Genomic DNA, 23,068 nt, shown 5'->3' on the forward strand with positions numbered 1-23,068 from the left:
GGGACGAGGCCCTGGAGCCGTTGAAAATTGGCGCTTTGTGTTTTTCACGTATCGTTTTTTTTCGACTTTTCAATCAACATTCATGTAAAATTCCTTATTTCAAGGAATGAAACAAAGGGTGGGGAAAGTTTTGACATTAAAACAAACAATTCCCAATGAATTTTTACTTAAATTTCTTCATTTCTTAGCCTCATAAATGTCTCTTATACAAATGCTTTTGGATGAATATTCATTGGTAAAATACAATAATAGATGATGTCCTTGGATGAATTGTTGAACACTTATGGTGATAATATTGAAACAAGACATGTTCCACCAGCAATTTCAAGGCAGCACTGTGAAAACCTTTATGTCGTCCATATCTGGGCTTCTGACTGAGTATTGAAATGTCCACCCGTGACATGCGCCGGCGTGTACACCATCCTTATTGATAGCAACAACGGCTCCCATAAAATCAGGAAATTTTCTAGCAATTCGTGATATTGCATCCTTGGCCGCAAGCTCTGGTTCCATTCCTTGTCTCATGCTCTCTACAACTTGATAGCTGAAAACAGATACGATGAGGTTCGCACATACTACAACAGATTAATCGAAGTAGAACAGTTGCAAAGGGTGAATTTGAGAAAGGAAACAACCGAGCAAATGAAAAGTTAGCCATAAGAAATAACATGCTAACAAAGCAATGCAAATCAAAGACTCCATCGTAGTAATTTGCCACCCTTGAAAAGATTTCTAAACTCTAAGAACATTGTTCTCAAATATTTCAATTAATGGGGCCTCGTCTAGAAAAGAAGAGAAAAACCCACTTCCTTTTTCTGATATTTTATTAGTATTAACCTGACCCAAATAGTGGAAGTTGAGTATTGAGTTTATTAGATACCATGGAAGGAAGCGCATCATGATGTCACCATCTCCAGTCGCACCACAAGCACCAACCTCATCATCAGCGTATGCAGCAGATCCAGCAATAGGTCCATCACCCACCCTGCAATCAGGGAAGTTAATGTTAGGTGAATAAAAACTCTGGTGACAATGTAATCCTCCCCCCCCCCCCAACTCTCAACCATTTCCCTCCCTCCAATAAAAAGGGAAAGATGCTTATGAAAAACCAAGACAAAACTTCATTAAAAAAACTTATCCATGTTTTTGAAACAAATTTTATATGTGACGTTTTTTTTTTTTTCATGGCATCCAGGACCCTTGATACTAAAAAGTGGAAAACATCATCGGTGCTGCTTAACATTTTTATTTCACAATGAGATATCCACTCTAACTACACCTACTTTAGATGTCTCTCTGTCCACCAGCTACAAATAAGTGGAGCCAAGAGTGATCTTGTTATCTAACTAATTTTATTTGAAATCATTCAATCTCTTTCAAAGGTTTATGAGATAATAATTTACCAAATGCTGAATAAATTTCAAGAAATATAAGATTAGTACCGGCCAGAGATCTTAAAGGTTGCACCATTTGTTGATGTACCAACAGCCACATGTCCCATCTATGCAAGAAAAAGAAAATCTCATTGAAAACAAATGTGAATCTCAGAATATATGCACCTAAATGGCAATGAATCATCAGTTACAACTTACTTTATCGATAACAGCCATTGAAATTGTGTCATGGCTATGAGGACCAACAAGACATGTCCTGGATTCAATAGTTCCTATCGAACTGGCTTCAGAACAAATCCCCTTATTATGCCCCAGGTTATCCTTAGGCTGATAAGGGCCACAGCTACCAACAGGTACAACATTTTTCCGAAAATTAGGTTGACAGTTGTTTTCTTTCCATCTTGTCCATTTTTCCATAGACTCTGATGAACTGAGGTTTGTGGGTCCTGAAAGACCCATTGAAATAGCAAAGATGGATGCTCGTTCACCAACAAGCATTGTGTGTTTAGTATGTTGCATGACTAATCTTGCAGCTTTAATGCCATCCTTCACATACCTCATAGAAGCAACAGCTCCAACCTCCATTGTGGCCTATTGCATGTCCTTGGTGAACACAAAAGATTAAGTTGTTTCTCTAAACAAAAGCAAACAAATAAGGATCAAAATAACACACAAGACAAACTTGACACAATGTTGAATACCCCATTCATAAGCAATGCATCAATTGTAGTTTCTCCATTCTCGTCCGGACTTCCACCAGGACCCACTGTTACAGCCAAATTCATGTCAATCAGGGAATTAAATGCTAAACAAAATCACAAAACTGCACATGTTCAATTGTTTTTAGTGAATCCCATTAAAGAGGAGGCAACATATATTGAGCTTTTACTTCTAAAATACTTTTGGTACCATACATACCTTAAAGAACATTCTCAAGGAATACATTAAAGAAGTACATATATCATACCTTTGGGACAACCAGATATTGCTTAATAGATTCAAAGTATGATTTCAACTAGTGATAAAATTTTCTACAAGTACACTTTCAACTGATAGCAACAGATATCCTAGAAAAAGAAAACGATGGACCAATTACCTGTCTGGTTAACTAATGGATGCAAGTCCTGCATAACCTAAGGATTTAACCAGACAAAGGCTAAAAACCCAACTCAACCCAAACAAGAAACATCCTGATTTCTGACAAATTAAACCAAAAAAATAAAAGGAACCCAGAGTTTATGCTACCAACCTGTACCATCACACCTCAATTCCTCGCAAGCGGAACAACCCTCCACCACCGCATCAACAGCATTGAACCCTTTATCAACCGCTTCCCACGCAGCTCTCACAGCCTCCAGGAAAGGCCATGTGCTCACCACTATTGGGTACTTCCCTGAATCCTCAACCCCTTCTTGTACTCTCACCTGATAACCAATACAATATGTATGAGATAACAAACAAATGTATATATCATTAATTGAAGGAGAGGAATGAAAAGGCCCAAAACCCATGTCACGAAAGTCGAAGAAAACTACCAAGGAAAACAAGGTGAGGAGGAAGAGAGGTGCGATAATGAGGTTTGTAGGAGCCATCAGAATAGCTGAAGATGTTGTTTTCGATCGCAGGTTCAACGAACATATAGTGGACTTTTCAAGTGAATGTTGCAAAGGGTAGAGTCACTGTAGTCACCTTGATGAGGAGCGGGTAAGTAACAAACCAATCAAAGTATGTTGTAGTGGAGCCCATTTGGGTTACTGTACTTTTCAGGATAAAATTAAGGAAAACCTAAATTATAAGTTTAGTTAATAAATAAATAAGCTTTCATTCGAGTTGATTCAATTGTTAAAATTAATATTATATGATTTTTCTATTCACATAATCTGTATTAATTAAAAAAATTTTCACAAATCTTCAACAGTGATTATAAGATCAACTTAGATCTACTAGTTGATAAATAAAATCAACTTAGATCTACTCGTTGATAAATATTGATCTACCACATAAATTGTCGAATCATTGTTTGCCTCCTTACAAAACTATATTTAAAAAAACTTAACAATCAAGTGTTTTAAATAAAAACTTTAACATATTTTAATAACTTAAATAAAAACTTTTAAATAGTTTAATAACAAAATTATAATCTTTTTCCTTAAATGAACAAAATAAAAATTTATTCATATTTTAATAATTACCCTAAAATTAAAACAAAGCCGATCTCTTGTAATTTGAACTTTAGGATGCATAGATCAGGTCAACTTAGATTCAAGTTTAAGTTTAGATTACTAAAATATTTTTAAAATTTTTAATGCTAAATTTTATAGATACTAAATTTATATTAAAAATTTATTTGATAAATTAGTAAATATAAATACTGAATATAACTATATTGTTTAATAAAAACATTTTAAAATTTATTTATTTTTAAATTTTAATCTTAAACAATTTAATATTTTCTACTTATCAAACACACATTTAGTCAAATTACTATTTTAATAGAAAATTAAAATTTATAATTACACATATACAAGTCTAATAATCACACCTTAGTCAAAGTAGCATTACTTGCCATTACACAATGTTAAACCCAAATATGAGAATAAGCGAGAGTGATGCAATTAAAAACTTCATGTGAAAAGCATTTGCAGAGGACTCTTGTAATTGTCAACTTGTTCATGTAAAAATATTCACTATTGCCAATTTGCCTTTATTTCTGTTAAAAGTTACAAAACAGGTGGCAAATAGACCTTCAAAGAATTTATATATTTACTCTGTCCTTGTCTTTCTCCTGAAAAACAAACCAGCATTTTCCATTCACAAGCAGTAGCTTTAAGGTAATTTCATTTTCATCTCCAAATACAAACAAGTATATACTAATGAATAAAATGTACATTCAAGTGCTTCTGCCCACAAAGAATATCCACTACTGCAAACCAATCATCTAGCTCAAATTTCGAGTTTCATACCCGGATATGATTGATTTGGCTGCCCACAAGGAATCATCTAGTCTCGGTCATCTCCAGACTGTCTCATTAGCGTCTGTAAATATGGGATTGTGTTGTTCTATGAGGCATTGAATGACCTCAATGGCACCAAAATCAACCGGGATACCATCATCCAAAGGAATGTGGGAGGAAGCATCCATATCTTCTCCATCATCTGTAGCCATAACAAAGAAAAAGTAAATCATGAATGAAAACCAGAACCTTCAAGGTTCACAAATACATTTTCAGTCACCATTTCTTAGGAACAAGCGCAAGTCAATGCAGCGGTATATAACTATCAAGTCACATTATTTTTCCCATCATTTCCAGTCCTGTGATTAAGAACTAGCTTCCCCAAGTAGACTAGAGACCATATTCTATTAAATATTTTGTTAGTATTAGCATGAAAGTATGCTTTCTCATACACAATAGAGAGACATAAGAGCAAACTGTAGCTGATAGGAGAATTTACCTTCAAGCATGTCCCATGCACTATAAGTAGGGGTTGAATCCATGCTACCCTTAGAAGGACTTTTGGGTGGATGGCTCCAGTATTTCCTATAAGATTCTGGTTTTCTATCCTTCTGCCACATAATAACAGGGGCCATTTCCATGGCAAGGCTTCGTGCATCCATCTATTGGAAGATAACAATAAAACGTTGTTAAAGGTACAACTTGTCTATCAGATAATAATAAGCACATAACTGCAAGACAACTGTTTGGAGGGATGGGGAAGTGAAGAAACCAGGAAATTGCTTTATTTATATAGGTATTTTGTTCATAAGACTAATAAAAAGATGCTAACAATGACCTCAGAGAGATAAATTTTCCACGAAACAGAGATCATTTTGATCATCAAGTTAGCTTTAGCCCATCAGTACAAGGCAATATAGAAATTCATCAGGTCTGAATGGCAACTCACATATGTGGAGAAATATAAGCTTTTACAATTATATCCAACCTTACTTGAAACCACCTTTAAATGAAATGCATGAAAGCAAAGAGATAAACAGACAGATAGAGAGAGAGAAACAGATAACTCCTACTTTGTTAAGGACTGATTTCTGGCTAACACGAAGCAGCAATGCAGTGATGAACTCAAGAGTCATGTAATTTACACTAGGAAGCATTTTTAGTACATTCCTCATAGCATGTATGCTAGAACGGGCACTTTTGATCTCATCATAAAGCTCAAAGGTGGTCAATGGCTCAGGAAGACTAGCAATATAATATTTGGCTAGAGCTGCTACATCAATTGGATTCACGCCCTCTGGTATGGAGGCATTTAAATCTGTGATATACATATGACGACAAATTATGACAATCCAAATAGAATAATTTCTGGTCAAATTATAGCAGATAACATGCAAGATACCTTGGTTGTATGCAGAAACCAATTGCTCAATGACCTTCTTATCTCCTTCAGCTTTAAACAAGTATTGAGAATTTATACCTAAAAAATGTCAAAATCGAATATGTTACCTTCTGTAAAAAGAAAATGTATATTGCAGCAACATTTGCTAAATAAGTACAGGTCTGGATCACCTGATAATATGAGATAATCTGCACATCTCACCAATATAAGAGGGATGGGCTTGATGGCTTGCTGCCGCTGCACAGTAACCTCAATAGGAACTCCAAATACTGAGGACAAGAGAAAAAAAAAATAAGGGGCAAACACATTGCATAGCTGGAAATATCCACAAAGAGAGAAGGAAAGTGACAAGGATCCCCAAAGAAGTCACCATTTGGAGAATGCATTGTGGCCGGGATAGAGAAACTTACCATCAGTGCTGGCAACACCCTGCAAATTTAATTCACATGATAACAGTTCAGAAGCTTGAAAGTGCATGTAAGAAGTTGAAAGATTGAAAAACAAACATAAAAAAGAGAAGTAAAGCGCAAAAATTCTATACCTTCTGCCATCGTTCTATATCTGTCAAAATTGTCTTGCTTTTCTGTGCAGTCTTTTTTGCCACCTGTAAACAAATTCACCATTACATATAAGTCATCTTTTACCATGATTTCTGTAGAGGCCTAGGTTAGCCTAGTCTGTAAGACAAAAAATAGTTACATCAATGCCTTGTTTAAGCATCAATATATTGCATTCTTAATTATACAAGGTCAACTGTAACATCAACAAATATCATAATAACACGAATGGATAGAGAGGTCCGAAATTCACTAGTTACTTGAAACCTTGATAGTTCTGCAATAAGAGAAGTGAATCAAGTAATAATACCCAATGGAAAAAGAAGAAGCAACTAAAACCCTTTCCGTGGTGTACAAAATTTTGATAACAGCACAAGCTTAACCTATCAGAGTAAAGAACCGAATGAAAGGCAATCTACAAAGCAGGAAATTAGACAGAAAAGAAACAGAGTCTAAAAAACAAACAATCACAATTAAGAATAATTGGTCAAGCACGGAATAAGATTCCAGAGGCATAACACTATAGGCAGATATATCAAATGCTACAGGAAACATCAAAATTTAAATGGTAGCCCATCCTCTCTCACGATGTAATTGATTATTAATACGTTGAACAACATATATAATAGTCCGTAAGATCCTTTTTATTAAAAAGGGATCAATTAAAGTTACTCTTAGAGATTCTTTTCTTTTTACCTCTTCAACTTTTGTTTTCCCAACAACAACCCTGTCTTTAGTCCCGGTGATGCCTTTCCTCAAAAAGGTTCCGGTCGTTGCAGCAGCCGATATAAGGCTCTCTTGCACAGCATGTCTTGTCGCTGGCTGCCGGAGAAACGCCCATCGGTTTTTGACCATGGAACCAACTCGTTCCGCCACGTCAGTGACGTTGCCTTTGGCATCCTTTGCAACTTCTCCAACAAACGTGCCGGCGGTTTGGCTAGCTTCCTTCAGCTTCACCCCTGCAATAAAAATAAAAAAAAGCCCGCTGACATTGCAACATGTAAAAAAATAAAAATACAATAATATGCCGAAGAATTGATAGTAAAAATTACCTGAGGAAGAAAAAAACCCAGTCGCCTTCTCTTGCCACTGCTGCGATACAGCTGAAGGCATCGCTTCCGATTAACGCAAACCGAAAAAAAGGAACTACCAAAAAAGCAAAGATTTGAAACTTGGGAGAAAATAAGCGATATTGAATTGATACATAATCGTTTTTAGTGATCAAAAAAATAAATGATCGATACAGAGCCCTAATTTTTGACGGAAAACTGAAAAAAAAATACTTACCTTTTGGTGTTGCTTAAATGAAACAACGATCAAAGACGAACTTTTCTTTTTGGCGAGATGAATCGGTAGGTGATAGCGAAAGTCGAAAGTGCTACTTTTCTTTTTATAGCTGTAACAGTTCAATTTTAATATTAAGTTCAATTTAAAATAGATTTTTTTTTCTTTTGAGAAGTTTAAATTTTAAAAATTAGGTCAGTGATTTTTAAGTTTACAGTTTAGAAAATAAAAAACCACGTGGAAGTTGCTCAGAGAATACCCGGGTTTCTGGAAGCTTCCAACTATTCTGACGGCTCTCCTCAGCAGCACCACCAAATATTATTTTTATTTTTAATAAGTAGGACTGGAAATTTTATCCTTCTAGTGAAATTGAGCTAAATTTCTTTTGAAAATAATTGAGTTAAATTATTAATGATTATATTTAATCAAATAGTAATGGAATATTTGCGGGTCTCTACTCTTGTCGAATTATGTATTTAAACTTAATTTGTAATTATTTATATGTATTTATTATTATATTGTATAATTTTATTATAATTGTATACAAACAGTTGTTACTAAAATCCTAAATAATAACTTAATGGGTCAATTTGAAGTAAAAACTATTTTTAGAAAAAAAAAATAGAATTTTGGGGTTTTTTTTTTTTTGGATATTTACAGAAATAGACTGATTTTGGAGAGAGAAATAAAAAAAAGTCCTACTACCAACGGTAACTTTTCCCAACTATTTTTTTTCAACAAATAGTTTATTTGTTATATAAATCAAGCCATTTTTGGATGTGATGTCTGAATTTTATTCGAGATTCTATGGCCCGAGAATCTCTAGTTTAGGATTACGGTTATGATTTTGAGAATTTTTTTCACAAGTTAGGGTTAGGGTTGAAAATGGGGGGGAAAAAATGCACCCTACAGGACATATTTTCAAATGAGGTGCCAAAATGTTCTCTGAAAGTGCATCTTATAGGACGCGTTTTAAGTTGACTTGGCTGTCATATAGGCTAAAAGCGTGTCTTACAGGTTGTGCTTTCAGAGAACATTCTGCCACCTCAACTGAAAATGCATCCTACAGAACGCATTTTCTTCCCTCCCATTTTCAACCCTAACCCGTGAAAAAATTCTAAAACCCGAGGATCGCGAAATAATTTTCAAACATCCTAAGAATCCCGAGATAATTTTCAAATTGGGCTTCCACTTTTTTTTTTCAAATTTTCCCCTCGGTTGTCTATATAAATGGGGTTTTGCTCCCTCTACTCCATCAACTCCATCGGTTACTGTCCTTTGTAAAATTAGAAAATCTTTTCCAAATTGTTTTTTTATTGAGTGTTGAAATTTTTGGACGAAAAGATTTATTTGTGTTTGAGGGAGACAACATGATAGTTTTAAGGTATGTTTGAGTTCACAGTGATGCGATAACTCTTAGAAACCCCACATTTCATCTACGATGTGGGGATCAAACTATCACATTAGAAGCTTATCACATTGCAACTCGAGCTCCAATTCACGGTGGTTATACGATCATAGTTGAAGTATAACTATGATTCCCTATTGATTGTGGTTATGTGGTCACAGGTTCAAGTTTCATGTCACCCCAGAAGATGCTTTATAAACCCCGTACACAAGTTTGAGACCATAATCATAAGGAAAATCTAAGTGGTTTTCCGGTAAAATTAGCTTATTCTTTTTTTCATCTCCATCAAAGCAATATCCTTAACCTCATTATTCAAAACTTGTGACAAAGTTGGGCGCAATAAGACTTTTAGGGGGAGGAGTGATTGTAACAGTGGAGAAAAGCTGAAAGTCCTTTCGGGTCGATAACGATTATTGTATTAAAGAATTCATTAATAACTATAATCATTGCTGCCTCGACTTGAGCATTAGCTTCTCTCTACCTCCACAATGACTCCCCTCCTGAAAGTCCTCTTACATTTAATTTTGTCACAAGTTTCAAAAAATTACATTAAGGATACTATTTTTGGTAGAGATGGATACAAAGAATAAGTTTATTATACCGAAAAGCCTTCGTTTTCCTTATGATTATGGTCTCAAACTTATGTATAAGGTTTATAAAGCATCCTCTTTCAGCATCATGAAACTTGAACCTGTGACTGCATAACCACTGTCAATTGGTCTCTCGAGTTATACTCCAACCCGTGACTTCATAACCACGGCCAACTAGAAGCCTTAGTTATACTTCAACCTAATATCGTATCTAAATTGCAATGTGATGGGCTTCTAAGGTAATGATTTCATCTCGATACTCTAGAAAAATTGTGTGGGTCTCCAAACACTATCGCATATCAAATATAGCTTAAAACTATTACAATGTCTAACACAAAAAACAAATAATAATAAAAACATGTCATTATATTCTCTTTCCAAAATCAACCTACTACTTTAAATATCCAAATAAAATCCTATCTCAAACTTTAAATATTTTATAAAATTGACATATTCCTCAAATTTACCTTAACTTAATTAGTGTTGACACTTTCAAAATAGTCGCTATAATTGACTTTTTATGAGCTGAAATTTAATAATTAATTGCCATCCGAAACCACAAGGAATGGGCCTTTAGTTTTAATATATTTACTAGGAATATCATCACGTTTTAATTATTTTTCATTATATATATTTTTATAACTGATTAATTTGTTATTAGATATATATAAATTTAAACAAAAGAAATATAAATATGGTTTAATCTTTTATTCAAATAAAATATCCATGTTAAAATTCTTTAAAGCAAATATCGTGGTCAAAAGTCCAAAAAACTATTATAGCTTAAAAGAGTGATGATTGAAATGACTATTCTTAAGTTTATTTTGTAATTTACGAGTTTGTTATTTTCTTCACCAAAAAAAAACACTATTCTTCAATATTAAGATTATGCGTTGGGAAAGTGTAACTTCGTTAAGAAATGCCATAAAAAATTAATAATGATTGATTCGGACAAATTTACATCTGATTGGGTCGGGCTAAATTCCATATAAAATTTAAGATTTGTTTTCCGGTTCACCTTAAAAATATTAATTTTGAGTATCATTCAGTTGGTTGGTATTAAATTTTTTATTAATTTTTATATGAAACTAAATATTAGAAATACATTAAAAACATTAAAATACATGTTTTTCAACAAATTAAAAATACACACTAAGATAATTGTAAATTACAAAGTAAATATTTTTAAAATAGTAATAAAATTAATAATAAAACAGGAATTATACATCCAAACAGTAATAAAATAATAACAATATAATAGCGAAATAAAAGCAAAACAACAACAAATGGCAGCCAAACAACAAAAAAGAAAGTATAGACTGATTCGGGCCGAACACGGGCCAAAATATTTTTTTTGTTCAAATTCATTTTTTAAATCTATATTTTTATTCAAACTTTTCAATTTTTGAATAAACTTTCAAACATGAACGAATGAATTAACCTATGATCGGTCTAGAAAAATACCTATACTAAATTTCTTTAATTCAATAATTTTATTCACAAACTTTTAAATAAACGCAATATAGTATTTTTCTATACTTTCAAATAAATGAAAATAGTAGTTAGTTGTTATAACTTGATAATATCACATCAAAGAACTAAGTTCCTCTTCATAATGATAATGATAAAAAAATAGTAAATTTCACAACTAATTTTTTAATATTAATTTCATTATAAATTCTTATCATATTTGTTTATTTTTTATACAACACTTAGAATTATCTATAGCCCTCCCTAACCCTTAAATAGGAGGATAATATGCTTCAGAGCACTCGAACCCACGTTCTCCTGTACTGATAATAATACCGATACAAATCAAATTAAAACTCAATCGACATCTCAAAACTAAACATAGATGTTAAACTATCAATTTATTAAAAATTAATCTGTAATAATCTTTCTTTTGAATATAATTTCTCAATCATTTCAATAATATTGATTTTTAAAAAAATACAATAATTATTTTAAGAAATTTGATTTACTTTTTTCCATAAAAAAATTCACTTGAGTTCTTACAAATCTTCTAACTATTCTAAAATTACTTGCTTAATAAACTATGAATATACATAATTAGAGGTGCTCATGGGCCTGGCCTGGAAAATGGGCCTAAAATTTTATCCAAACTAAACCAGAGATAAAATGTTAAAACTTGGGGACCAAATTACTTTGTATTAATTTTTATATTATTTTTATATAATTTTAAGTATATATAATACATCAAAAATACTAAAAACATCAAAATAAATATTTCTCAATAAATTGAAAATAAATTTTAAAAATATCTAAACTTAAATAACACTAAGATATGTACAATTTAACAAGCAAATACTTCTAAAATAATAAAAAATTAAGAAATGCCTTTAAAATAATAACAAAATTAAAAATAAAATAAGCTTTATACAATATTCAAACAACAACAACAAAATAATAGCAATATAATCGTAAAATGGTAGCAAAATAGGGAGAAAACAATAAGAAAATAACATTCAAAAACAAAAAAAAATACAGATTTTTTTATCTTTTAGTGAATTCGGGCTGGGCTAAAATACCTTATCCGAGGCCCGGTCTATTTTTTAAACGGACCTTATTTTTTTGTTCAAGCTCATTTTTCGAGTTTATATTTTTGCTCAAACCCTCTCATATCTTGGACAGGCTTTAGGGTCGGGCCAAGTAGTTCTATATATAACATATTGTAGGTAGGAAAGGAGAAAAATGAAAAAGAGAATGAAAAATTGACTTAAGTTTTGTTTGTTGTTTTCACTCAACCATATGATATTTTATTAAAATGAAGAAAGTAGTACATCCATTTACAGCCATCAGCAGTACATGTTTTGCTACAAAAAACAGAACTTGCCAACTATTGACTTCTCTACAAACATACACAATTTTCACATTTCTACGCAACCCAATATAATTTATCAATAGATTTAAATGTTGCAGCAAATCTTCAAGGACAAAACAGCATGAAACTTTTTAAAGCATGCGTAACCTTTATTTTATGAATTTAAAAAATAAATGACATTAAAATAAAAAAAAGTAAAAAGTTTGTAACCTCAATAAAAATAAGAGTCGACTTAAAAAACATAAAGATGAAAATACAATAAAGTAGTTTAGTTTTAACTATATGAGAAATCATAAAATTAGGTAGACAATAAAAGGAAAATATAAATAATTAGATGAATCTTTTCATCTTAAAAGCTTTAGAAGAGTTTATCCTTAGATCTGTATGGTCAAGAGAGCTTCAATCTTAGACTTTAAATATAGTCCATAGAATCAAGATCTAGAAGGTTTCGGTCATCATCTGTTTTGTCAAGTTTCATGGTAGACATCAAATACATGGGGCTGAAACATTATCCTCCTCTACTGCAATTGTGAGTATTCACAAATTTTCAGCCAAAGATATATGTTATCCCATTACTAATGCCTTGAAATCTCCTTAATAGGACACAATGTTTTTCACTTTTTCCTTCTTCTTTTTTTTTTTTTTTATTGAATAAGGAAGTGCCTAACATGCCTCAGCTAGAGCTAACATGGGATATCCGACCAACACCAACACCATCAATTAACAGCTTCCAACTCCCCGCTAATGGCGTATCCAGCAGCTGCAGAGCAAACGATCGCATCTTGAAATGTTTCGCCACAAAATCCACTACCTTGTTCACTTCCCTGCAGCACATGTCGGATCTCTACAGTCCACTGCCGACCAAGCATCTGTTGCACTGAGTTTCATAGATTCCGCAAACAATTCTCCTCTGGTGTACTGCTCTGTAGCAGGTTAATGGCCTCCAAACTATCACCCTCTAGCTCCACAGGCCGATACCCTTGTTGCCAAGTCAAGTGAAGCCCCTCAGCCACGCCTGCAGCTCTGCCTGCAAAATCGAACAGAGACCATTATTCCTCCCAAATCCTACTCTCCAACTCCCCCACTCATCCCGATCAATGACTTTCACTTTGATCATTAATTAATGGAGTTTTCCTATTTTGGGGAGCCAACTACCATTCTTACCCCACTTCATGCTTCTTCTATACTCCAATTTCTTTTACTTGAAAATGAAGCACAGTGTAGAAATGGTGGGGATACTTTGCAAATAGAAATGGTGGCTAAAATAGTGTTCGGAAATGTGGTTACAGTTTTAATCACGAAATTAAAAGAATAAATCTGAAATAAAACTCAACATGATCTATCATCCCAATAAAATTTTAACTAAATTAGATCACTTTTAATTTGGGCTAACTTATCATGTAATTACTTTTATTATATACGTGATGTTCATATTTTCTAACATCTTTAATCTAGGCAAAACTTAAATTTATATATCACTTAAGCTTAGTTGACATAGGAGTTACAATCTAATCACTTTTATATAAAGTAACGCTATGTCTTCACATATAGAAAGTGATTTTACTTTTTCTGTAAGTAATCAAACTTGATTCAGAATAACTAAACTTAAGTCTTAAATTTTAACTCAATTGATTTCCATGTTTTGAATTTTAACTAGTTTAAATATCTTCCAAATAGATAATTTAATATTTAATTTGTCAACTCTGAAAATAAAATATTACTTGAAGTTGTGGGGGCTGTTTTAATCATAGAATCAGCCAAAAAAAAAACTTTTTGCCTTCAAATATATGTCAACACAAAAAATATTGTGTAAATCCTTTTTTACAGGTTGATGATAAAATTAAATGTTTAGATAATAAACGGTTTTGTTTGATTGAATGTTGAAGATTAAAATATTAGAAAGATGTAATGGAAGTGAAAAAAATCATTATACATTTATCCATTTATTTTAAGATAATTGGTTATATATAAAATAATTGTTTTGATAGGATAATGAAAGAAAAGGTGAATTTGATAGAAGATTGACCCTCGCAAAAGTAAAATAAGGAAGTACTTTTTTTCTTTTAGTTAGAAGACAATTAATTATTGATAAACAAAAATTAATATTGATCGAAAATGATGATAAGAGATAGAAGAAGACAAAATTTGAAGATTATGACAATGAGGACAAATTGAAGAAGATAGAAATCATTTAAATATTTTGTAATATTATTAATATTTATTTCTGAATTAGGATTTTAATTCCTTTTAGGAAGTTAGATTGTTTTGTTTGTATAAATATAATTTAATTTTAACTATTTTTAATTTATCAATCATATAATGCAATGAAATGATCTAATCATATCTTATAATCACTTTGTAAATTAAATTTAAATGTATTACATAGTATTTATTTTGATTCTATCATTTTTATAATTGTTGATGTGTGGGATGACCAAGGAGGAGATATAAGGAGAAAGAAGTGGAGTTGATGGAAGCTAGTTCATCCTATCTGGTGGAGAGCCGGAGAATACAGAGAGTGGAAGTATTAGTGATAGAGATAGGTTGAGAGTAAGATGGTAGAATGTAGGCTATGATGTTGAAGAGTTCATCCATTCTTTATCATCTTAGGGGTTATTTATAGGCAAAGTCTCGTGTTAGGTGGCATTATCGTGGCGGATTCACTGTCAAGCCATTGTTGTGGGATGCGTGGGGAGGATGTCCGTAATTGGACGAAGATGTCTGTGATGGGACCTGTTGCCATTCCCTCTAAATTGTGGGACGGAGTAATTAAGCCCACGTGAGATTCGGTAGCCTAAAGAATCATGTTATTAACAAGAGATCGGATGCTTGGGAGGGCAAATAACAGTATCCTTCCAAAAAGCAAGTGGCTAGTTTCTTTGAGCCACTACATTCTATCTAATCAGATAATCAAATAAGGGGGCAAAGCTTTTGATGGCCACCTGATTTGTAGTGAGTGGAGGGCGCTTCTTAGGTGGCCTATCATGCTACCACATGTCTCAAGTTGGTAGAGGTCCAACAATAGTGTTATCAATAGGTCCATATTGTTGTCACCAGTAAAGTGATCACGTGAAATTTTTTACTTTTTGTTCGATCATAAGATTAGGACCACGAAAAAGTCTATGTTAACTAAGTTCAATTAATAATGAATTTACATATCAACTAAATTCTTAAATCTTAAATTGTAAAAATAGAAGAATCAAATTATATATCAAATTAAAATAAGGGGATTGAACCCTAAATTTCATTATAGTAAAGAGACTACAATCATCATTAGACCAAATGCACTAGAACGATCAAGGTTGGAGGGTTTAAAGTTATACATAGAATTTCAAATTTCATGTTTTCTCCAACACTTGCTAATCAAACTTGTTTCCCTATTGTTCTCCTTGCAATACAAATAATTTACATTTAAAAATCTCTAGTAAATTCTACTGTCAAACACCTTGAATCTTAATCTTCTCATCTTCTTCCCCAACAATCCCTGCCCAAAACCAATGCTCTTTCCACACATTTTCCATTTGTTCAATGGGAACATTCTTAGTCTCTGGCAACAAATAGTACACAAATGCAGTCATCACTATAACCCATCCTCCAAAGAAGAAGAAAATCCCTGCCTTCAAATGGCAAAGCATGCTTAGAAATGTTTGTGCAACAATGAATGTGAATATAAAGCTGACCGCCACCGTAATACTTTGTCCGGCGGATCGAATCTCTAGCTGATATATCTCACTCGGAACCAACCATCCCAATGGACCCCAAGACCATCCAAAACCCGCTACATATATGCATATCAAGATTATAATTAAATATGCATACCCTTGGCTTACTGTACCATGATCCCCTAGCTGAGTTGCCATGATTCCTCCTATAAGTATCTGTGAAATAAGCATTTGGATTCCTCCAACCATGAATAAGGCTCTTCGCCCGAATTTATCGACGATAAGCATTGATATGAATGTTGATCCGGCTCCGATAACACCGGTTACCACAGAGGAGAGTAGGGAAGCACTTTCACCTATTCCAATTGTTCTGAATAGAAGTGTGGCATAAAATGCAATGACATTGATGCCTGTCACTTGTTGGAAAAATGGTATGGCTATTGCCATTACTAGTTGAGGCCTATACTTTCTTTGTATGATTTTCTTGAATGGGTGCTTGATGGTTTTTGAGATTGACCTTGCTTTGATGAGATCCTCGAGTTCTGCTTCGACATCAGTGGTGCCTCGGACACGTTGCAGCAGCTGTTTAGCCTTGTCATGATCACTGCTACTTTGGATTAGGCTGCTGGGTGTTTCTGGGAGGAAAAGTGCACCTAGTGTTAGTATTGAGGCTGGAACTCCTGCCATGGCTAGGGAAATCCGCCAACCCCAACCGCCTTCAATCTTTTCGGTGCCAAAATTAATAAGGTTAGCTACCAGTGCACCTATGCCAATACTGAACTGGAAGCCATTGTTGATTGCTCCCCTGTATCTAGGTGGTGCCATTTCTGAGAGATACAAAGGGACTGACTGCAGGAAGAAAAAACAATTAAGATTGTGCAGTAAGAATTGGATCAATAATGGAAATGTTAAATAATGTACCTGGTTTGCAAATCCAACCCCAATTCCAAGCAAGATACGACCAAATATCAGCATGTAGACATTGAAAGCTGCACCACCAAGGGCTGAACCAGCAAGGAATGCAGCACCTCCTGTCAAGATTGACGGCTTACGACCGAAAACTTTTGTAACTGATGAGGCGAAGAACGTAGCGACTAGCCCAGCTATGTATAGTGAAGATGTAAATGAGGTTAACAGTTGGCTATCAAATTTGCAGTAGTTACTGATTTTGGTGTCCACCTTCATCTTTCTATATACTTCTGGGAAGAACTTCTTGAGAAATGGCTCCATAGATGTCACTCCACCTTCACACAGATAATCATTGGAACTATCTTAGGACATACTAACAAGAAGACATCAAATATTAAGGCGTGTAGTTTGGCTTCTTGCATGTACAAATTGATGCTATGTCAATTCAGTTCACTTCAATCAAGAACTCTTTTCACTTCAGGTTATTTTCTCTTTTACTCCAAACTAACAAGAAGACATAAATAAGCAATTAAACTCATGTTTTAGTGGCTTGACAGAGAGCTTTCACGCTGACTTTTTAAGTCATACTTGTAAGCATGTAAGATTAGTAAATTTAGCCATAAATCGTCAACGCAAAGAAGGAAATATATATATTATACAAACAAATTTTGCAGAGGCAAACCTGAAATCCCAATATCATAGCCAAAGATGACACCTCCCATGGCAGCCATCATACATGACAGAACAACGAACCAGGTCATCCTACCATTGTATTGCCCACCTCCACCTGTTACTGCCAAAGCAACCGCCATCGCTGAACACAGCTGAGCTTTTGGAAAAGGGAACCCTACTCAAGTTCCTGATAATTTGGGACGATATATGGTCACTACAGTGTTGTTTGACTTGGAAGGTCTCAATGAATTATTGGGTTTCAAAGGAAGACAACAAAACAAAACATTACCATCCATCACTTAAATCTTGTAAGAGCATGTGGGGTTTGAATATTCAACAAGAAGCTTGAACCTTGGGAATAATATGAACTTAAAATGTCACCGCATGTTAAATATATATTATCCATTGATGTATAAACTGATGAGCTTAACTCGCTTGGTTTATGGACAAAACAAATAGAATCTGTCCGGACAGAGTCCCTTGAATATCGGATGATACATATGACATGCTATGCTAAATTACTCTTTGAAATGATCGAAACCAATCAGGAACTAATCACATGCCTTTAGTTTCATAATATTTTTTTGTTTTGGTATATAATTTATCTCCTTTTCAAATGATGGTAACTGCTGACGTCCGAAATTTTGCAATGAAAACGAGAGATTGTAAATGTAAATTCGAGTGAAAAAAACGTAAGCCTAAGTCGTACCCACTTGGAGTGAATGGGCTAAAACTACACTCTCCACGAAAGAATTGTAACCGGGTCATGACTAATAACTGACCAAAAACTCATATATATTAGAAGTCGTGGATTCAAACCTTACCCAGAAAAAAAATGTTATCATTTGAACAAGCTCTAAACTTCACCATATTTTAGGATAGTATCGAATTTTAAGGCATTAAAGTCTATGTCAGAATTTTGGGGGAAGTTAGGAGTGGTAATTTTCTTCCTTTTGAGCACTACTCCACATTAAGTTCTATGGAAATTTCATCTAAAAGATCATCAAATTGGAAAACTCCATTGAAACATTTATTTCACTCTAAACTTCTCAGCTTAACCCAAAGCCCTTCTTCTTCCTTCAAATCCAATAAGCACTTACAATTCATATCATTACTAAATCTTTTTCTCTACCCTTGTTTCTGTTTATATTTTAATCCAGAAGGTTTAACTGATAATAAACAGGGGAAGATACCGCAAAGTTGAAGAATAAAAACAGCATTTTTGCCTCCAGGATCATTAACCATGGTAACCCAGATCTTTCATTTATATGATTGAAATTTAACTTTACTGCTACAAGTATTAAGGACTGTGCTGTACGTGCTTGAGATTATACAGTGAAGGGAAAGTTGAGTTTTGGGGCAAGAATAATTCTAGGAGGAGGAATTGGCAGTGTTTTCGGACAAATATTTATTGTGAAAGAAGGAGAGAAGCTGCTAAAGGCTTTCCAATGCCATCTGTGCACGACAGCCGGTCCAATACCAGGGCTCTTGTTTATTTCCACTGAAAACGTTGCCTTCTGCGGTGAAAGATGGATCAACGTTACTTGATCTACTGGACAAGTGCTTGCAACATTGGCTTACAAGGTTTAGAATTATTTTCCATTGTTTTCACTTTTCACAATTCAAAACAGTGAATTTAAGTAATGCAACATGTATAAACATGTGCTGCAGGTTTTGGTACCAATAAGGAATATCAAAAGAGTCAACCGGAGTGAGAACGTGAAGAATCCAGAAAAAAAGTATATAGAAATAGTGGCAAGTGATGGTTTATTTTAATATGGTTGTGTTGGTATAATTTTTTATGTCAATTCTGTTTACTTATTTTTTTAAAATTATATTCATGTCTCATAAACATGTTAAGCCTAAAATTACTTTATTTAAGTGATAATATTCAAATGATTTTCATCTTTGTATCCCATATCGTATAGCTGAGAAATAAATCAAGAGGGCATCGTAATTTTTGTGTTATAATCAGTATTACATAGTTGTAGTTTATTTTGATGTTCATGTCTTTTTTGTCATGTTAAAAATTAACATAGTAATATCAACCAAATCCGATACATTGGACGGACAGCATATTTCTAATTATAGTTAATTTTCTCCTCCTTCCTATGTATAAATAAAACACCTGCCTATTTTCCATAATCGCACATCCCAAGTTAAAAAATTGCAGTTCATAAGGAAAGAAAATGAAAGGTTGTCAGTTGGTCTCAATATCTTTTTTTGTTCTACTTTTTTCAGTAGCTGCTAGACCCACCGATGTAAGTATACTTATATGGATCCATCTTAAGCTGTTTTTACAATATTTTCTTTTGTCAAGCTGATCTACGCGATGATCTTAATGATTTTTTTTTTCCAAATGCAGAATGATTGTGTTTACACGTTGTACGTGAAGACGGGTTGCATGATGAAAGCAGGGACGGACTCGAGGATCAGTGTAGTTCTGGGCGATCCGTTCGGGCGGTCAGTTTGGATTCCAGAACTCCGTTCGTGGGGTTTAATGCCATACGCCCACGACTACTTCGAGCGTGGCAACCTTGATGTCTTCAGTGGGCGAGGCAGCTGCATCGGCTCTCCCTGCCGCCTCAACTTGACCTCCGATGGCTCGGGGTGGCACCATGGCTGGTACTGCGACTACATCGAGGTCACGTCCACCGGACCTCAACAACCATGCGCCCAGACCGTGTTCTATGTTGATCAGTGGTTGGCCACTGATATTCCCCCTTTCCAGTTAACGGCGTTTCGTGATGGGTGCTATATGCGGGATGAGCCTCGCAAGCATGGCAGGAATGTGCCTCTCATTGTTGGGAATCCCGAAAGACCTGCTTGATGGGTGCCTTTTGGGTTCAAAATAGTTGCTAATAATGTGGCAGAGATGGCACTGAGAGGTTTAATTTGGTCCGGTTGTTTCGGAGATCTTTGCATTTTTGGATCTCTAGTAGATATGCTTTTCCTTCTTAGTTCTTTAATCAATTTAAGATAGATAAATGAGTTTTGGATAGTTACATTTGGTTTTTTTTTTTATCTCATTATACAAAATTTCTTTAAAAATCCCAACATGTCAAAATTTTAGTTTATTTTCATTTTATATAGTTTAATGTTTATATATATTTGATAAAAATATTCAATTTTGTTTTAAAAAAATGCTACATGGTGCTATGTGATTGGTCACCAATTTTTTTAATGTCTATTAGAAAGTGGATTAAAATTTTAACCAAGACATATTTGAAGTACTAAATAAGTGTAAATTAAAATTTTAAACGTAAATCTTTTGTCACTCCATTGGTGATTTAATCGAAGTTACACTTTTAATTTTAAATAAAAAATATCATATAGTTTATTTTAGTTAAATATAATATATTTATATATAACTTTCAGCCTTATTTTATGGAACTAAATGAAAGATTAGATTTTTTTTTTTATAATTGGAGATAAGGAGAAATTGCTAACAACCCAAACTCTCATAGGTGGAGAAAGATTAGTTAGTCATAGTGGATCTAATTTGATAATTTCACATATATATTTTTCAAAAATAAGCCTCGAACAGTGGGCCTTTATGTGTACAAAGGGAAGGAAGAAAGAGGCCAACTTTTATGATTTTATTGAGCGTAAAGCAATGGTCCAACTAGTGTCAGGCTCGATCCGACCCGATCAAATGAAACCACGGACTCGAACCCCTTATAGGTGAAGTTTTTTAGGTTTAGAGGAATAAAGAAGCTCCCAAGAAAAAGCTAAAAAAAATCTATTAAGTGCATAATTTAATTCCCGGTTAATAAAAATTATGGATAAATATCAAAATTATATATGAATTATAATTTAATTTGTAATTTTATATATAAAATTTTAATTTAATTCAATTCTTGTAAATTGTTAACATAATTATCGATATAATATCATTTTAATTTTTATATATTACATACATAAGTAATTATATTTATCCAGAATAAAAATAAACTGATATATTTATTTCTTTAAATGCATATGATTAAATTAAAATTAAAGTTTCAAGTATACATTTGAATCACAATTAGAGTTTCACGTGTAAAATTACATCAATTTGCGTTCATGCATAATTTTGAGATTTATTCCTAAAATAAATAATTAAAACTTTTTATTAACAATTTTTGTTTTTATCAAGTTGATTGTTACAATCAATTGAGGAATCAATTAGATGTTGATATGTGACAACCTGTGATTTAATTTTTTTTCATAAAAATCATTAATATATAAAAATGCTAAAATGTTAAAATGTTAAAATTTTATATAAATTTATAAAAAGTTATAAAATAATCATAATAACTTATAAATATTATAAAACTTATAAAAATTCTAAAATATATATTAAAAATTATAAACTTATAAAAATTCATAAAAATTAAAATTATTATAAATTTATAAAATATATGAATTATAAAAAGGTTATTTATTAGTTCATCATTTTTAAATTAAACCCCAAAATTAAAATAAATACATAGCATCAAACCAACCATTAAATAATGTGAATAGTCTTTATAATATTTCATGACATGTGCTAATATTTCCAATCGTTGAATAATGAAATTTTGGTTTTATACTATCTAATAGAGATAAAAAATAAAAAGTAAAAAAAAAATGAGAGGGTCCCACAATTATCGTTTCATGCGTGAAAAGTCAAGAACATTTAATTCAATTGAAAATGACCCCAACAATCTAATGACTAATTTTATCTTGTGGTTAATTTGATGGCACATGCTTATTCTGATTTTAAGGTTTAATTTCAAAAATAAAGAAACGACAAAATGACCCCTCAACGGAAGGTATTGTCCCTGTGTTTAGGATTTAAGGTAGGTTTTGTCCTAGGTCTCCGCAAAGAGATATTGTACAATTCATGAAGAAAGGCTCTCAGTTAGTGGAGATAAGTACATGTAAGCTCATGAAAGACGCATTAGTGTTGTGTGCAATGTTAATTATGGAGAACGCGCCTGCTAGAATTCGAATCACCAACAAGCATATGTTGCTTTTACCTTGCAACAATTGTACCACTTGAGCTAAGTATTGATGGTTTGAATCCCTATAGGCACATTCTCTATAATTAGTATTGTGCATAACACCAACATCTCTCTCATGAGTTTGTAGATATTTATTTCCACCAATTGTGACACCTTTTCGTGAATTGTACACCAATTATCTGTGAAGGTCGATGGCAGAACCCCAATACAAGAACAATACCTTTTGTTGGGAGTCTGATCTATTGACTCTCAAGTTGATGATACTATAAAAACTTCTCTTAAGAAAGAGTTTGATTTACACTTAATAAAAGTACCAAAATTAAATCACATTTTGCTACATTTACTAAGGACAAATTAGTCCATATATCAAAATCAAATAATAAAGTAATTATTTGTATTTAAAATT

General features: G+C 33.1%; 4 protein-coding genes across 5 annotated transcripts; 1 reads left to right on the forward strand and 3 right to left on the reverse strand.

Moving 5' to 3' along the window:
- Positions 1-149: 149 nt before the first annotated feature.
- LOC108479321 (probable isoaspartyl peptidase/L-asparaginase 3) lies at positions 150-3,113 on the reverse strand. Of its 2 annotated transcripts, XM_017781851.2 has the most exons (7): positions 2,930-3,113; positions 2,644-2,818; positions 2,096-2,160; positions 1,593-1,985; positions 1,443-1,501; positions 881-985; positions 150-544 (listed from the first exon to the last, which is right to left on the reverse strand). In XM_017781851.2, the coding sequence occupies exons 1-7, from the start codon at positions 2,984-2,986 to the stop codon at positions 325-327; spliced, it is 1,074 nt and encodes a 357-aa protein (XP_017637340.1). In that variant the 5' UTR covers positions 2,987-3,113; the 3' UTR covers positions 150-324. The 2 variants fall into 2 exon arrangements, with proteins under 2 accessions (XP_017637340.1, XP_017637341.1); XM_017781852.2 differs by lacking the exon at positions 2,930-3,113 and having other exon boundaries at positions 1,593-1,997; positions 2,644-2,716.
- Positions 3,114-4,168: 1,055 nt separating this feature from the next.
- Positions 4,169-7,752, reverse strand: LOC108476727 (uncharacterized Rho GTPase-activating protein At5g61530). Its single transcript, XM_017779016.2, has 10 exons — positions 7,595-7,752; positions 7,360-7,453; positions 7,004-7,266; positions 6,292-6,354; positions 6,161-6,179; positions 5,921-6,019; positions 5,751-5,828; positions 5,422-5,666; positions 4,848-5,010; positions 4,169-4,550 (listed from the first exon to the last, which is right to left on the reverse strand). The coding sequence occupies exons 2-10, from the start codon at positions 7,418-7,420 to the stop codon at positions 4,405-4,407; spliced, it is 1,137 nt and encodes a 378-aa protein (XP_017634505.1). The 5' UTR covers positions 7,421-7,453; positions 7,595-7,752; the 3' UTR covers positions 4,169-4,404.
- Positions 7,753-15,635: 7,883 nt separating this feature from the next.
- On the reverse strand, positions 15,636-18,041 carry LOC108478802 (hexose carrier protein HEX6). The gene is made up of 3 exons (XM_017781258.2): positions 17,685-18,041; positions 17,015-17,337; positions 15,636-16,942 (listed from the first exon to the last, which is right to left on the reverse strand). The coding sequence occupies exons 1-3, from the start codon at positions 17,812-17,814 to the stop codon at positions 15,869-15,871; spliced, it is 1,527 nt and encodes a 508-aa protein (XP_017636747.1). The 5' UTR covers positions 17,815-18,041; the 3' UTR covers positions 15,636-15,868.
- A 1,649-nt stretch (positions 18,042-19,690) lies between these two features.
- Positions 19,691-20,761, forward strand: LOC108477502 (PLAT domain-containing protein 3-like). The gene is made up of 2 exons (XM_017780049.2): positions 19,691-19,935; positions 20,040-20,761. Exons 1-2 carry the CDS (start codon positions 19,864-19,866, stop codon positions 20,502-20,504), a joined length of 537 nt encoding a protein of 178 aa, XP_017635538.1. The 5' UTR covers positions 19,691-19,863; the 3' UTR covers positions 20,505-20,761.
- Positions 20,762-23,068: the final 2,307 nt, after the last annotated feature.

Source organism: Gossypium arboreum, chromosome 12 (assembly GCF_025698485.1).
Source record: "Gossypium arboreum isolate Shixiya-1 chromosome 12, ASM2569848v2, whole genome shotgun sequence".
Classification (NCBI taxonomy): Eukaryota; Viridiplantae; Streptophyta; class Magnoliopsida; order Malvales; family Malvaceae; genus Gossypium; species Gossypium arboreum.

Bases quoted from the DNA above. Each gene is read 5' to 3' on its own strand.
- LOC108479321 (XM_017781851.2), bottom strand. From the start codon at position 2,986: ATGGCTCCTACAAACCTCATTATCGCACCTCTCTTCCTCCTCACCTTG. The intron at 2,819-2,929 runs GTAGTTTTCTTC...ATTGGTTATCAG, and splicing joins TCCTCACCTTGTTTTCCTTG to GTGAGAGTACAAGAAGGGGT. The intron at 1,502-1,592 runs GTAAGTTGTAAC...TTTCTTGCATAG, and splicing joins CAATGGCTGTTATCGATAAA to ATGGGACATGTGGCTGTTGG.
- LOC108476727 (XM_017779016.2), bottom strand. From the start codon at position 7,420: ATGCCTTCAGCTGTATCGCAGCAGTGGCAAGAGAAGGCGACTGGGTTT. The intron at 6,355-7,003 runs GTAAAAAGAAAA...ATTTGTTTACAG, and splicing joins GGAAAACAAAAGTTGAAGAG to GTGGCAAAAAAGACTGCACA. The intron at 5,829-5,920 runs GTGATCCAGACC...GACATTTTTTAG, and splicing joins AGATTATCTCATATTATCAG to GTATAAATTCTCAATACTTG.
- LOC108478802 (XM_017781258.2), bottom strand. From the start codon at position 17,814: ATGGCGGTTGCTTTGGCAGTAACAGGTGGAGGTGGGCAATACAATGGT. The intron at 17,338-17,684 runs GTTTGCCTCTGC...ATCTGTGTGAAG, and splicing joins CTATGATATTGGGATTTCAG to GTGGAGTGACATCTATGGAG. The intron at 16,943-17,014 runs GTACATTATTTA...TTCTTCCTGCAG, and splicing joins GGGTTGGATTTGCAAACCAG to TCAGTCCCTTTGTATCTCTC.
- LOC108477502 (XM_017780049.2), top strand. From the start codon at position 19,864: ATGAAAGGTTGTCAGTTGGTCTCAATATCTTTTTTTGTTCTACTTTTT. The intron at 19,936-20,039 runs GTAAGTATACTT...TTCCAAATGCAG, and splicing joins TAGCTGCTAGACCCACCGAT to AATGATTGTGTTTACACGTT.